Genomic DNA, 16,174 nt, shown 5'->3' with positions numbered 1-16,174 from the left:
TATATATATAAAAAAAAAATTATTAAAAAAGTTTAATTTTATTATATGTTTAAAACTTCAAAGCGATAAAATTTATCAGTACACTATAATTTATCTTACATTAATTGCTAATTTTATTTTTTATATATACATTTTTATTAAACTGAAAGTCATATTTAATCGACTAACACACATCCTATTATCAGCACCGTTTGCCAATAAAGAAATTCAATTTATCGATGAGCTATTACTCAAATGCTATAAGCATTAAACAACATTTTGTGAGATTGTGAGTTCAATTCCTCCCTCAAACGTTCTCTTCTCGATTATCAAAATAAAAATATAAGAATTCGCCTTTAGCCCCACATTTATTTTCTTTTTAAATTTTACTTGCATTTACATTTTTGTACCAGTTTCCCGCCTCGTCTCTCTCCTCCAAATCATAACGGCTACGCCTACCATATGAAGAACACTAAAAATCTCAAATTAAATTAGGGTTCTCAATTCAAAAATGAAGCCAAATCGCAAGTTCAAGAAACAAGACGCATCATCTCCTAAAGTATGTATATTCTTTAACCCTAAATTTTATAATTGCCAGTAACTATACCTCTGATTTTGAGTGAACTGCAACTTTCTAGCTGCAGCAGCAGCTTCTTTTGGAAGAAATCATTGGATTGACAACGAAGAACGCTAATGGATTAGCTTCGAATGTGTGTACATCCAGCTGTGCTTACGTGGCAGGCTGCGTGGTGGTTGTTTACAATGTGGATTCCGGCAAACAATCGCATCTCATGGTGTCTCATCGATCGCCTAAGCCCTTGAGCTGTGTGGCTCTCTCACACGACGGACGTTTTATTGCTGCTGGAGAGGTAGTTTGTTTGTGATTTGTTTAGTATGGTTATGTAATTTTGTTATGTTGTTGAATGGAGTTTGATTTTGAGGCCAAAATTTGAAAGCTGCTCGAACAGATTTAGTAATTTAATTATAGGAGAAGGTCTCATAATTTGGCTATGAATACTCTCTCTTACTAGTAGAATATATCATGTGCAAGAGGTCAGATCAATTGATATATTGCGAAATCATGGTGATTGCAATGAAATTCGACTATCTAGAATCTAATTAATTGAGTTCTTTCATTTTTTAACCTTATATGCACATGTTAAAATGAAATGGTGAGTATATGTGTTTTGTTTGGTTTATTTTTCATTCTGGTTCGTTGAAGTCATTATTGAATTTGAATTTATGGAGAAAAATTAAAGAAATCTATAGTGATTTATAGCTTTATTTGGTCATTGTATTGGGTGAGGTCTCTGAAGAACGATGTTAAAATCTTCTTTTGTTATCTCTTTTCATGAAATATCTATTGTGATTTTGCAGTCAGGGAATAAACCTACAGTTCTAGTGTGGGACTGTTCAACTTTGGCTTTGATATCTGAACTGAAGGATCACCTATATGGAGTTGAATGTATCTCTTTTTCGCCTGATGGTGAGTTATAATCTATCAATTGCATGCTCCTGTTTTTCAGTAGAATCTTGCCTAGACAGTCTTATTTTTATTCATTTTCTCCAAATAATATGGTCGTTTTCTTCTCTTCCAGGGGAGCATCTTGTATCTGTTGGGGGCTATATCTATCTTTGGAATTGGCGGAGTGGGGTGCTGGTAACAAAGCTAAAGGCAAGTTCATCTTGTTCTGCTGTTACCTCTGTGAGCTTCTCAACTGATGGCAAATTCGTCATTACTGCTGGGAAGAAGCACTTGAAGTTCTGGACAATTGGATCATCTCCTGGGACCCGCTTAAATAAAGGGACCATTTCAGTGACAACGCATGGCAGACCTGTTAATCTGGGTCCTCAGAAAGGAAGATCGTTTTCATCTGTCACATCTGCAGTGACTAGTAATGGTCTTGTTAATAGTAAACAAGCTGGTGATCCATTTCCTGTTTATGCATTAACTGATGAAGGTCAGATTTCTTTTACTTAGCAGTCCGACAATTTTGAAAAGCATTGGTGTTGTTGAAGTATATTTTGTGACCAAAGGTCATTTCCAAATTGCTTGTTTAATATACAGGTGTTTTATGCCTCGTGGATAATGGGTTAGCAATACGAAAGTCAGTTGATCTAAAGGTATTTCAATTCGCCATTGTAAAGCCACTTGATAATAGTGAATAATTGAAACAAAAATCAAGGTGCAATAGGCTGAGTAGATTACTGGATGCCCAAGTGATTACAATTTGAACTCCCATTAGCACGAAGCATGCTATTATGTTGATGTAAAATTTAAAAGGTTTGAGCTATCTTATGTCCTTGTGATATAGTGCATAGTTGGGTGTTGAAATGGATAGTCATGTCTAATGGGTCATAAACAACAATCAGGAAAATCTATGTTTGGAAGTTGTTTTATCATGATTATAAGTATATGAACTGCAATAATAATGGTTTCGTATTGCAACTTTTCAGTTTTACCGTGTTTTTCAACTTGTTGATCTCAAATTTCAGGTTGAAAAAGGTTTTGCTCTATCTGCATCTGATAACCTCATTGCCTGTGCATGTTGTAACGGAATTGTACAACTCTTTACTATTGAGACTCTCAATTACTCTGGAAGTTTACTATACTCCCAAACCAAAAGTTGCCAGGGGGAAACTGATGTTGTCTACCAGAGCAGCACCACTGAAAAAGATTTTCAACTTATACCTACTCTTCCTGATGCTTTAGCTTGTCAATTTTCTACCTCAGAAAAGTTGGGTAAGTATTCAAGCACTTTACTCGTTTGCGTTGTTAAAAATGGAATTTTTTACAAGTTAAATACTGATGTTTCTGTTTGCCAGTGGTTATATATGGAGATCATTCTCTCTATGTATGGGATATCCATGACATGAATAAGGTGATTACTTCCTATAACGAATGGTATTTACTGTTTGCTTGTTTCTGCAAAAACTTTCATATCTTGTTACTTTTGAGTTTCAATGCATAAGATTTTTTTGTTGCCTAAATTCTTCTTCCCAATAGTTTGTTGGAGCTTAAACATTTGTACATGTTATTGTAACCTATTTTTTCTTAAACTTCCAGACCAGGAAGTGTTGTGTGCTAGTTTCACACGCTGCATGCATTTGGGATGTCAAAAACCTTTGTTGCGAAAACATGCATGATCCATCTCTTGCATGTGTTGCTAGAGGCTGTCCTGGCGGAGTTTCCTTTGCAACATGCTCAGCTGATGGTACTATTAGGGTCTGGGATCTAGCTTTGCAACCTGATTTGGTAGATAATGACTCTGGCAGTCATCTTTTTAATACAGAATCATTGGTTACTATGCGTTTAGGTAATTTCCATGATTATTTTAGCTCTCTTTTTCTTTGTCTATTTTTTTTTGAAAATATGTACATGGAAATAAATGTATGGAATCTGTAAGATTTTGTCAAGAATGAATTTTTTTCCTTTGGGGGGAATTCTTGTGTGGTGTTCTCTCACATACCGGTTATCCCTTCCTGTTTTGTCACTCCAGTTAGTGCTGGAATTTTTGAGCGGAACATCATGGAGGCGAGGATTAGGACTCAGGGGTTTCGCTCAATGGCTGCTAGCTCAGATGGGAAGTACCTGGCAGCTGGCGATTGTGAGGGAAACCTTCACATCTACAATCTGGACACATCTGACTACACTTGTTTTCAGGTATAAAAGTTTATTTAAAGATGAAGGGTCGAGAGCATACTTATGCTGAGTTTAAACATAAAACTAGTGGGATAGATGTAATTTGGAGTTTTTTTTTGTGGAAACAAAGCAAAATAAGCCATTCATCAAGAAGAAAAAAAGGCAATAGAAGCCCATAATCTGGATTTATCATAGTGAAAACTTAGGTTCTTCTGGCAGGGTGTCCATGATGCAGAGATCCTTTCGTTGAGCTTCAGTTTGTCAAGCAACAAATGTGATTTTTCTAAAGAAGTCGTGGATGGCAATTACTTCCTTGCATCAGGGGGGCGTGATCGAATCATCCATCTTTTCGATGTGAAAAGGTTTAAACATCATTAGTCCCATAATTTTCTCAACCGCTTAGCTTGTATTTCAATTAGGATTTTATTTCTTGTCAGGGAATTTAATCTCATTAAGAGTATCGATGACCACTCAGCTGCTGTGACATCTGTAAAGCTCACTCGTCAGGAAATTCTAAGTTGCAGCGCTGATAGGTATGTTACTATCCATTCACCTTCTATTTGCATCAAGTAGCCTACATATATTATTCCCAATTGGGATTTCTGGAAGAATACAATTTGATGAATTCAATTTATGCTCGTCATTGTTAAACGAATCTTTGGGAAAATCAGTCTGGAAATTTTGGTAGCCTCATTTCTTATCAAATTTAATCACAGCTACAGCATAATAATCCCATTTGGTAATGCATTTTCTTAACAAGCCTGAGCTTGCAGTTAACCTAGTTATTTCCATCTTACAGGTCTCTCGTGTTCCGAGATATTTCCACAGCAGATGGTGGCCATAAGATTTCTCGTCGTCAACAATTACTAGCATCTCACGGAACTGTGTATGACATGGCTGTAGATCCAAATATTGAGTTTGTTGTAACAGTTGGACAGGTTAGAATATAATGGATGTAAATTACTTGAAAATTCTTGGGTGGCTAGGATATACCTTTAGTGTCACTTGAAGGGAAATGGATAAAGTAATTCCCTTTTATGGATGACATGCAAGTAAAACATATGTTGATTAACTAATTTAATGATACTAGCAGAAGATTCCTCAAAATTTTGGCTGCCGGAATTTGGACCATTGGTGACTTAGTTTTTGTACTTAATAGGATAAGAAGATCAATATATTCGACATTGCTTCTGGGAAGCTAATGAGATCGTTCAAGCAGGATAAAGATTTTGGAGATCCAATAAAGGTGAGATAGCATTAGTTACCAGCAAAATTATGCAACATTATCATGTCCTTCTGCTGAGACCTATCATTCATTGCAGGTCACAGTCGATCCAAGCTGTAGTTATTTGGCGTGCTCCTACTCTAACAAGTCTTTGTGCATCTATGACGCTATCAATGGAGAGATGGTTGTTCAAGTCATGGGTCATAGTGAAGTTATAACTGGTGTCATCTTCTTACCTGACTGTAAGCATATTGTATCAGTAAGTTTCGTCATTCGTAATTTTCATTTTGTTAATAAACAATCTTCTAGTTTAGACTACCATTTACTGATCCCTACGAAATGTATTGTCTGATTTTATAAGTTCTAGTTATCTGAGCAAATATTTAGTCTTTATAAACAAAAATTATTTTCAGCTCATTAAGGCGTTTATTTGATTCTATATCGCAAATTAGATGGTCTGGCTAAGCATGGCCATTACTCAATTTTCGGAGCTGTTTACTCCAGTCAACTGAATACCATAGGAACTTGGCTAAGTGATAGATGTTCTTCAGAGAAACGGAACAGCTGTTGGTGTAGGAGAGGATTCATCTCTGAATTGACAAATAGTTGGTTAATGTTAAGCTGAGAGCTACAGCATTCTGCTAAGCCCAATCTTGAGGATAAAATTTGCAAAGTTGACTTGGCAGCTTAAATTGAATGATTTCACCTGACAATCATTAATATTATGGTGGTTTTAATTTGGAATTTCTACCATAGTTTGAAAATGAAGAGCAAAATATTTGGCATATCCACTTCTAACTTATTTATATTCTCAGGTCGGAGCTGATGGTTGCATATTTGTATGGAAACTGCCTGCATTTATTTCTTCCAAAATGCTGCAGAGAATGATTTCCAAAAACTTGGTCCTGCCAGCTACTCTCAGTCGAATTTTAATTTCTGAAGAGGAAGATCAGGTGTGTGGAATCGATAGTCAAGATGTACTTTTACAGGAGTTTAATCAATTTGCAAAAGAAGTGCTTGACCAAGGAGGGGGCCCTCAAAGGACACCAAGATTTAGATTTAGCATTTCAAGACTTCCCATGTGGGCACAATCTAAAGTCGCAGACTCGAGTATCATAGTGAATCCTAATTTCACATGTTCTCAGGTACCTTATGAGCGCTCTTCATATGTGAACTGTAGCATGCCAGTATCATTAAAGTACAACGATCTGCATCTGAGATGCGCAAAAGACAGTATCATCCGACTTAAAAGTTATACCCAAATGTTCTAATTGTTGCGTATTATCAAATGGGAAGTTCTTGTCTTCTGGAGAGTTCAAGATGCAATGGATAAGAATGTCTCTGTTTAAGCTGTTTGAAAAAACTGCAGATTCTTTCCATAGTTGAAAATATGATTGCAAATATTAGGAAACAAACCATTACATTATTCAATTGTAGGCTAGTGTAATAATCAAGTCCTCAGACTCTCGCAATTCATTATATGCTGTCAATTTCTCCAAAATCGAAACTTATATGTTTCCATTATATTTATATTACAAGAATATATATATTTATCCCTGCAAGGCATTTTGAATTTCATTCTACAAACTTGAAAACAGCTAAGAAGTTTCAGAAATTATAGATATGCATTTTTGTTCTATCCTGTTATCTTCCTATTTATTCTCCTGCTGTTGACATTAGCCACAACTGCAAATAGAGGAAAACAATCTTTCTCCTATTATCACTGGTGAAGGGAAATATGGACTTTTCTGCCATGAAGCTCAGACTCCACCCAGTATTGGTGTAAGGGGCAATGCTTCACGACTAAGCAGGCTTTCCAGAAGATCTCCTGAAAACCACAGCAGCCAAACTTCACCTATGTCCCCAGAATCTCTTTGGTGAGTGCACATGAGTGTTATTTACTGTCTGGTTAACAGTTTGATATCAGTTTCTTCCTGCTCACTGCCTCGCTTTTGCATATCAGCTATTTTTCCGGAGACAACCGCTGGCTTCAAGTCTACACTGTATGTCTTGATCTACTCGATTCCCCAGAGTTGAAGTTCCTAAACGATCTGAAGGTGCCGAACTTGTCATCCCATTTATGTAAGGCTGTTTTGTTTTATGTTTTCCCAATAATGATTAATGCTGATTGCTGAATTATTCTCATCAAAACCACTTCTGTTGCAACTTATTTTATGGACAGTATTTTGAGGAATTAGGAAATACAGATGATTAACAGTGAATTCTTGTGATTTCTAACTGCAATTTGCATGTTGCATTATGGACTATATTTAGTATGCGCTTAGTATCAGCTGTTGATTGACAAGTCACAGCTTGTTTGATATGGACATCTATTGACATGGTGTATCATGTGATACTGCAGTACCATGCAAATGTAGGTATTACTTCATGAAATATTTCAAGTACATGGAATAGGTCTTGAGACAGTACTGTTAATTTCTTTTGGATGGAATTAAAATCTGTAGGTAGTGACACTCACTTTCATAGATTCTCAAAAACACGATCACCTGCAAAATGAACTGTTTACATTGGTGCCAATTTATTTTCTATTCCTTTTTTTATCCACATTTAGAGTCTGGTGCACCTTTCAACTTGATTCAAGAGGTTGTATCATCAATTATGAAATTTGGCTACGTCAGGCTTTTGGTTCTAGATTCTTGTAAATAAATCCAAGGCCTCATTCTGTAGCATGTGGATAATCTTTTGGATTAATTTCTGGCTTTAGGTGAACATTCACTGTGCTACAGATCATTGCGAGCATAAATTCTTTGATAAGCTTGGCTATGGCATTCTTTAAATTGCAGGAATACAGATAAGGAATGCAGTGAATAGCCTCTTAACATAGCTTTGCATGTTTTATTAAGATAAACGTGTTCTGTGCTTGAAGGTTTACTTAAATCCGCTTCCTTGGCATTGCTGGTTGATGGAACTTATTCTACCAATTGGTTGTCATCTTTCCATGTCATTATTAAACTTGGACAAGAGTGGTAAATTTGAAGTTCATGCAATTTACTTTTGTACATTTTACCCAGTAGGATGTGTGGTGATGGTACCCCTTCCATTTTACTTTCAATAAATGCAACCTGATATGGAATTTGCGCTCGCTCAGAATGCTTGCCAAGCATCGTTTTGAATCTAAATAGTTATTACAATTAGAAAAAGACCACGACAACAGATTAGTTTTCGCTCAATTCGTAAGTGACTATTCTTTCTTCTCATGGCTGTTATTTTCTGCAGCACAGAATCCAGCCCAAATACATCCGAATGGTGAGTGCTCTTTCCAAAAACCATGTCTGTTAATGGATGGTGAACATGAAGCCCCTTCCAGAAGACGTGTTAGTTCCCATAATTATGGCCTCATGGGTAATTATGATCATACATTTGGCATGAATAATACAAGCACATTAAATAAGGCAGTTTCTGCTCACATGGCAGAGCAACTGAGTTTGCATAAATCTGGAAGTCACATGAAAAAAGCTATGTCAGTTGATTACCGCCTTATGAAGTCTGAAGACAGTGACCATGTCCTGCAGCATTTTGGCAATTTTTCAACGGGCTGCAAGGTTAGTACAGTATCTCGTCATGCAGTACACAGATGTAATGCATATGTGTGTGCAAAAAATGAATCAAACCGAACAACTGAACCGAACCAAATTCGGTTCGATTAAAATTATTAAAATATCGATATTTTTGGTTGTGTTTGAATTACAAAAAAAAAATATTAGAGTTCAGTTTGAAATTTTAAAAAGTAACAGTTTTTCGGTTTGGTTTGGTTTTGGAGTAAAAAATCTTAGTTCATTTTTGGTGCATACCAAACCGAAAAAATGAACTAAAACGACTGGTTCAGTTTAAATAATTTTAAGTTCTTATATAATTGGTTTGTTTCAATTTTGAAAATTTGAAAATAAATCAATATTTTGGTCCTGTTTGAACCAAATTCACGCTTAGTAATGCGATGCTTTAACTTAATCTGGAGGTTGGGAGTTGGGAAGTTTCTTTTCTCTCATTTTTGCTGGAGAACAGATGAGAGAGATGTGTCTTTTATACTTATATTCGTGTTACACAAAGTACAAATGGAAAGATTTTTCCAACATTCGAAAGAACAGAAATTTCTTACATATTTAGGATGTCAGAAAAGAAAGAATTCAGTCTGTAAAAGAAGTCTCTTACAAACTATTAAGGTAGGGATTTTAAGTTTCTAGATGGGCTTGCAAACTCTTTCTTAAGTAATAAATTTTCTTTTTTTTATAAAGATTTGCAGTTCCTCATAACCATGATAGAGTTGAATGACAGGACCAGTTTTTGGGGCATTTTTTAAGATGGAAGTGATGGAAATGAAAATCGGTGGGAACTTATTCAAATAGAGTTGAATGACAGGAACAAAATGTGAAATGGGACAAAAAATAGATTGTGACAGTAGTTCGTGGATCCAACTAACTGGGATATGATTCGAGACATTGCACAGTATCATATTGAATTTACTTAGTAGCATATCTTTTGCAGGCGGAAGGAGGTAATTCAGCAGCGAGAAGATATTCCGGACGGTATTCTGTGAGGCTGGACTATCCTGGAGAGTGCAAGAAACTCTTTGATACAACTTCTGGAAACCAGAATCAGGAGGAAAAGCATGAGACAAATTCCTGTAGACAGGTTTGGCGTTTAATATTGCACAAACTTTTCATAGTTCATTATTTTTACCTTAAATTTACTTAAACCCATTTCGGATGAAGTAAAAGTAGACAGCAAAAATGTAGAGAGGTCTTGTAAGACAATCTACACATATGGATTGCACCGTCAGCTTTTGTTTTTTTTTTTTTTTCCTAAACCATCATGAATTGTTGTAATCAATCATTCACGAGCTCCTTTACTTAATAATGCAAATTAGCAATGTGGGAGTGATATTTAGAGACTATGTAGCACAAAAGCAGAAATGCTGGAATAGGAGGAAATGGCAAAATAATATTATTTAATAAGTTATAAATAGAGTTTTTGAGTTTAGTAGTGTTTTTGGAAATGAAAATAAAACTACAAAACGTAGGATTCGATAAGTTTTCGTGCAATATAGCCGCTTTGGTAATTATTCTATAAGCTATATTTCTGTTTATGGTTCCATGCAGGAGGAGGCGAAGAACTCCATGCAGATTTCAAGTCATGCTTTACCACAAGCGGAATCAATTAAACCCGAAGCCACGGATCAAAAGAACGTTATACCTAATTTGCAGCAGCGAACCAATGTGTGCATGGAGGCATTGCTTCATTTAGACGTTGCTGCTCAAAATGTGTTTGATCTATTTGCAGAATTAGAAACTGGAGACTTCAAAGAAGAGAAATGTGGAGCTAAGCTGTATGATGAGGCAAGTAAAGTAGTTCCAACAATTTCTGAAAAACTAAATGCAATTGCAGAACTAGTGCAATGCAGGAACAAGTCTTCATGGAATAGTATGGTTCAAGTTACAGGATATGAGCCTTTAATCGAAACATTTGCGGAGAATTTATCACAAAGAGTCATGGAGATGGTAAAGAAGAACCTCAACAAAGACTAGTTTTGCTTAAAGGTGATAAATTGTAAATACCAAATAAGTTCTTAGCACTAGGAATGTATAAAGCAAAATGGACCTTTAAGACATGAATTTTCCTAGATTTGTAGATGACATGATTGCATTGTCCGGTTCTTCTTTTGCTTCATATTTGTGACAAAGATTTTGACCCCAAAAAATCAAGTAGAAAAATGGGATAAAGATCAGAATGAAGCTCTCAGATTATCACAGAAATGAAGTATACTTTAATGCTTTTAAGGGCCATTTAGGCTTTAACTATCCAAAAATATCACATTTTTTCAACTTTTTTTGTTTATACTCTAAATTATCAAAGTCTTCAATTTTATCTAATTTTTTAATTTTCAGTTGATCAAATTTGAGTTTGCCTACTTGAAAAATGTTTAAAAAATATCCATATTTGAGGTAGTCTCAATTTTTAGTAATTTTTAAAATATTTTATGATTATTTAAATTTAGACTATGTGCCAAATATGAAAGATATATTTGAAAGTACGTAAAATTAATGATTTTAACAATTTAAAATTGGGAAAATTATAGAAAAATCCAGAAAATTGAAAAAAATTACAAAAACATGTATACTTCCAAAAAAAGTTTACATTTAATACCCAAAACAATTTCAAAAATATGTAATGTATTCTCACTTTTTACGTACTATATTAAAGATATATTGATAATGTATCAAATATTTATCAAAAACATATTTTTTATAGTAAAACAAAGTACATAAAATGTGTAAAGTTTTTTTATTGAGTTTATAAACTCGGCTTTTCTCATATGAGTTTGGCCTTCAAAGGGTATCCACTTTTGTGAACGGGCTATGAGTTATATCCTTCCTTATTTACCACACACACGAGCGCCGTTCATCTGGTCAGCCCGGCCCGGCCTGGCCTGAGTGGATGGTTCGGTTGGCACTATATTTTTTTAGATACTTAATTAATTTTATTACGTGACAGTTTTTGTTATTCAAATAAAATTAAATCCCTTACTTTGCTCCATGTGTTTTGACTGTTGTTAATATCATTTCTTATCAAAACGTTTTCAGTTTTGTTCTCATGATTTACTCTCATATTTACTTCTTTTCTTACAGCTATATTTTCTAAACCTATAAAAACTGTATCTATTTTCATTTGCAAAAAACACTGAATTACAGAGCAAATACATAGCAATAGAGAAAAGTGTTTTAGAGCCGTTGTCACAGTCTAGTGATAGTAGTATTCTAGCTATTTTATCTTAGAGACGCCGCCGTTACTAGTCAGCTTTGCGCCACCGAACTGTGCCGCAAAACGTCTAATAGAAAGCGACCTATTCGCGGCTCAGCCTCATCGAGTCCAAATTTATTTTCAGATCACCTTTAAACTTCTTTTCAATTGCACTCTGACATAGGAAAAATGCCAATTGTACCGTAGTTTGTTTTTTTGTGTTTCAATTGTACTCTTTGTGCATCTTACATTTTTTTATTATAATGACTATGAATTTTCGGAGTTATATTATCTTAAATCTTTTTTTGTGGTTTTTTGTGTTCTTATATTTTTTAATTATGCAGTAGGACTTGTTATTGGTGACTGATTTTAAATATTTATAATGTTACAGTGTACGCATGTTGCTATCGTATTGATTTTTATTTTACATTTAGTTGATCTTGTTAATTTATATGGAGGCCAAATACTTATACATTATTTTTAGTTGATTTAAAACTGTAAACAAAATAATCGACACACAATAAAAAATATGTTTATATGTAGAATTGACAATGAAGGCGATATTAGACGTGGACAAAACGAAAAAGTTTAATGATATAATAGTGTATGAACAAAATCAAAAAAATAAATTTAGAAAATGTGAAAAAAAATAAAAATTAGTATAAAAAATCTGTTTTTTCTTAGAACTAAAAAAAAGCAGTACATAATGCGAAATTTTAAAAAATGCAATGATAAGAAAAAGATTATGCAAAATGTAGTAAACTTACTAAATTTCTCTAATCTTTTTAATTCTGGCCCAAGTCCAAGTCCAGCTCAAATCTAATAAATTTATTATTTTACGTAGTTTTTTTAACGGACGCACCGGTGAGACCACCGATTTTCGATTTAGTCGGTTGAGTAATTCTTTAAATGAAAAGTTAGAGAATTAGTAGCAAATTTTGATTATTTACCTAGAGGTTTGTATGTCGCTAATCCTTTATGTCTGGTTTAACCGTCAGTTCGATTAGGTTCAATCCAGTTGGACAACTCTATCATTTTTAATGTTTTTTGAACCAACAGTTGGCCGGTTTTATTTTCATATACAATTTTATAGAAATATAAAATGAAATCTTTGAGCCTGCTGAAATTTAATTTATGAATCGAACATGAATAATAATATATTAGACTCGAACTGAGTTTTCAAATGCAAAAGAGTCGAGTCCGAACCCACCCAAACCTACCCATGATCATGTTTAGTTTCATCTAAAAGAAAATTTCCAAAAAATGAAGGAAAAAAAAAACACTTTGGGTCTTTCATGTGTAAACCCACCTTTAATTTCATTTTTTCATCCTCTCCTTTCCCAACATAGCTAATGGATCTCCCCCTCTAAGTCTCTTTAACATTACAAAATACAAAAAAGTAAAAGTGTAAAAGGGAAAATACCATCTCTTCTTTATCCACATTACCTCTTCCCTTTCCAAAAACTAAATTCCTTATACCATTTAATGCTAATAAGACCTAAGTTCCTACTAACCTTTCTCTTTTTAACTGAAATTTTCAAGGCATGTCAGTAATAACCCAAATCAAGAGATATGATGGAATATTTGTAAATCCCTAAGAAGGTATGCTTCAAAAATTATACTCTCATTTGTATGCATATGCTACAAATTTGTCTTTGCCATGAAAAAAACCCTAAATTTCTCTTTATTGGGATTCCTTCACTCTAACAAGAATAATTACATTTTTGTAATTTCCTTTTTCTTTCCTAGAGCTATGAGTAGCTAATGCTTCATGGAAATATCCTAAGACCTATACCTCATGTGTGTGTCTTAATTACCAAATTAAAGAACTAGATTAATTATTGCCAATTTAGACCCTACTCAAGGCACATAGCAACCTAAGTTATATTAAGAGCACCATTAAGATTTGATCAAATTATATATTAATTAGAACCCACATGGCATGATTTTTTATTTTTTTTGATATATTGATCTTTCTTATCATTAATCAAGGAAAATAAATAAAGGGTATGAAGAAGAAAGATTGCAAAATGTGAAAGAAGTATGGCAAATAGGCATGCTGGGTCCAAATTGGAGGCTTTTGTTTAAAGTGTGTAAATCTATCATTTTATTCCATGCCATTGTTTTTGAATTGGGAAATTAAAAAGCCTCTGATTTATTTGTGATCTGTGTCTCTCTGGGTGGGGTAAAGGGTTCGATTTGATTGTCTTTTTGAATCCATATTTCTTTGTAATGATGGGAATTCCCTTTTTCTTTTTTGGTCAAATTCATTTTAAGGTCCTTGTATTTTTACTGTTTTACTTATACAGTCTTTTTTTTTAAATTTATGTCTTAAATTTTTAAGTCTTTTTGGGTGGAAAATGAGCGTACACTATCCTCATCATGAAACGCGTGTGAGACGAATTTAAAGAGAAATCAGATAGACAATAATTTGATAGTATGTGTACGTATTAAATAGAAAAACTTAACTCGTTAATCTAAACATATTTTTATCATTTTTCACGTAATAATAGTAATGACAACTGAACACATGCGTATAAGTTCCGTTCAAAAGAGAATCTAAAAATAAAATTTATGAAATACATGGACCTAATGACTATATAATTTTGAAGAAAAAAACAGATAAATAAAATAGTGAAAGTATAAGGATCTCGAGATGGATTTAGCCTTCTTTTTTCACTTTTTATTCATATAGATTTTATTATTCAATTATTATTTAATACATGCCTAAATAATGAACCGCAAACTACATAATAAAAACAATTAAATTTATATTCACTATAAAAATAAGAAATTTTTATTTCAATAAATGTATCCGGTCTAATGGAATTTTGAATTTAATATTCAATAAGATCTTTTTATAAAACTAGTTTCGCATTACGTGCTATGCACGTGGCTCGAAACGTAACTCGTCAATGAACATATTAATAAATTTATTATAATTATATCAATTTTTTATTTATTATTAATATTAAATTAGTTAAGAAATTTTGTAAAAGTAAATATAATATATTCGGCTATTAAATTTTTTCCCATACTGAATTTATTCTTCTTTTGGTTTCATAATAAACATAATTGAATAATTAACTTAATTTTATTAATAATATCTTTAAAAATAATAAAATAGAAATTTAAATAATAATAATATATTGACCAAATACAATATTTTAATTTTATAGTTCAATCAAATTAAAAGATAGGTATTCCTACTAATTTGGAGACAATTTAGTTATTTTTTACATATTAAAAACTAAATTGGAGATAATTTAGCTACCTATTCTAATTAGGACTTTAATTACAATAGTGATTAATTAAATTACTAATTAGTTAATGACTATAAAACCTTTATTTAGTAGTCAACTGAAAATGATTATTCAGTAAATTTGCCTGTCCCCACTCCCCATCCATGCTTTTATATATACTATAAATAAGAATATCAATGAGATCTCTTTCTAATTGATTTTTTTAATTTATTCTATTGAAGACATGATAAAAGAATTATCTAGTGTAAAATGATTCTGGCTGTGAAAATATGTTTGATGCAATTATGAACCATAATGATTTAGGGTTATAGTAAGACAACATTATTTGATATAATTGCAATGGAGAAATTTGTGGAAATTTATTGGGTGCGCATGTTCTATTTATGCATTTGTTTAATTTTAGCCATATGATATGGTATATAGCGGTGCCATACTAATATATTAATTATTAACAACATCGCTTTTAAAGGTAAGATTCACCACTTAAATCTGTCATGATTAGGTTTATTTTTTAATAATTAGGTTTAGAGACATCATCGTATTGAAGATTATTGGAATTGTACGTGTTGCACATAATGCTTCAATGTTTATCTAATAATAGGAGATATCAATATTTATAATTCTTTCAAAAGCCATTCCATATTTTGACAAATATGGCATTGTACATACGAAGTCTTTTGTTCATTTTTGACATTTATGAGCATGAGGGTATCAAAAAATATATTCAGATTTTTTAAGTGATGAGAAGAATATTACTTACTGAAAAAAAGAAGACCCATGACTATGTAGAAAAAAAAAGGGGTTAGTAACATATAAAATCACTTCTTTTACACTAAATTATAATTCTATCATGGTCTTTAAAAATTATCAATTTTTTTATCGTCTTTTAATTTTTGACAATTGTATCACCGCCCGGAAATTTGGCAATTTGTAGCTGACAGATGATCATAATACGGCGCCGCGCTGTAAGTTAGATGCCACAAATAATTGGTCTTAATTTGTACCGATATTTTGGAGCATGATTTGTTATTTTGCAATTTTTTTCCCACGAAAATTTATGGTCTTAAAATTAGGTTTTTAATTGAATAATCAATTTAGCAGCATGATCTATTACTGGTGGCATGTGACCTGTAGTGCCACATATCCTTTGATTGCTATGTTATCTACAAAACGCCTGACTATTTTACGGTTATATAATCTTTAAAAAAACTAAAAAAACATTGAAAGAAATTGACAAATTTTAAAATCGTGATAGAATCGTAGTTTAGTAAGTCCCATCCCTTCTCTCTGTGTTTCTTCATCAAAATT

The 16,174-nt window shown here is 33.0% G+C and overlaps 1 protein-coding gene across 5 annotated transcripts; it reads left to right on the top strand.

Annotated features, from left to right (window-relative positions):
- The first annotated feature begins 368 nt into the window (after nt 1-368).
- Nucleotides 369-10,518, top strand: LOC126665648 (uncharacterized). Of its 5 annotated transcripts, XM_050358501.2 has the most exons (21): nt 369-538; nt 618-848; nt 1,357-1,465; nt 1,578-1,940; nt 2,048-2,103; nt 2,476-2,722; nt 2,806-2,861; nt 3,047-3,296; nt 3,480-3,643; nt 3,842-3,984; nt 4,060-4,155; nt 4,422-4,560; nt 4,782-4,868; nt 4,945-5,106; nt 5,663-5,992; nt 6,528-6,724; nt 6,811-6,929; nt 8,085-8,210; nt 8,283-8,410; nt 9,351-9,497; nt 9,965-10,518. In XM_050358501.2, the coding sequence occupies exons 1-21, from the start codon at nt 491-493 to the stop codon at nt 10,388-10,390; spliced, it is 3,624 nt and encodes a 1,207-aa protein (XP_050214458.1). In that variant the 5' UTR covers nt 369-490; the 3' UTR covers nt 10,391-10,518. The 5 variants fall into 5 exon arrangements, with proteins under 5 accessions (XP_050214458.1, XP_050214454.1, XP_050214457.1 ...); XM_050358497.2 differs by having other exon boundaries at nt 624-848; nt 8,085-8,410; XM_050358500.2 differs by having other exon boundaries at nt 8,085-8,363; nt 9,349-9,497.
- The last annotated feature ends 5,656 nt before the right edge of the window (nt 10,519-16,174 follow it).

This window comes from Mercurialis annua, linkage group LG1-X (genome assembly GCF_937616625.2).
Source record: "Mercurialis annua linkage group LG1-X, ddMerAnnu1.2, whole genome shotgun sequence".
In the NCBI taxonomy this organism is placed as follows: domain Eukaryota; kingdom Viridiplantae; phylum Streptophyta; class Magnoliopsida; order Malpighiales; family Euphorbiaceae; genus Mercurialis; species Mercurialis annua.
This window is presented reverse-complemented; position numbering and strand designations above follow the sequence as displayed.

Coding starts and splice junctions, on each gene's coding strand:
- LOC126665648 (XM_050358496.2), top strand. CDS start 491: ATGAAGCCAAATCGCAAGTTCAAGAAACAAGACGCATCATCTCCTAAA. Junction 4,156..4,421: donor CTAAGTTGCAGCGCTGATAG/GTATGTTACTAT, acceptor TCCATCTTACAG/GTCTCTCGTGTTCCGAGATA. Junction 5,993..6,527: donor CTAATTTCACATGTTCTCAG/GTACCTTATGAG, acceptor TGTTGACATTAG/CCACAACTGCAAATAGAGGA.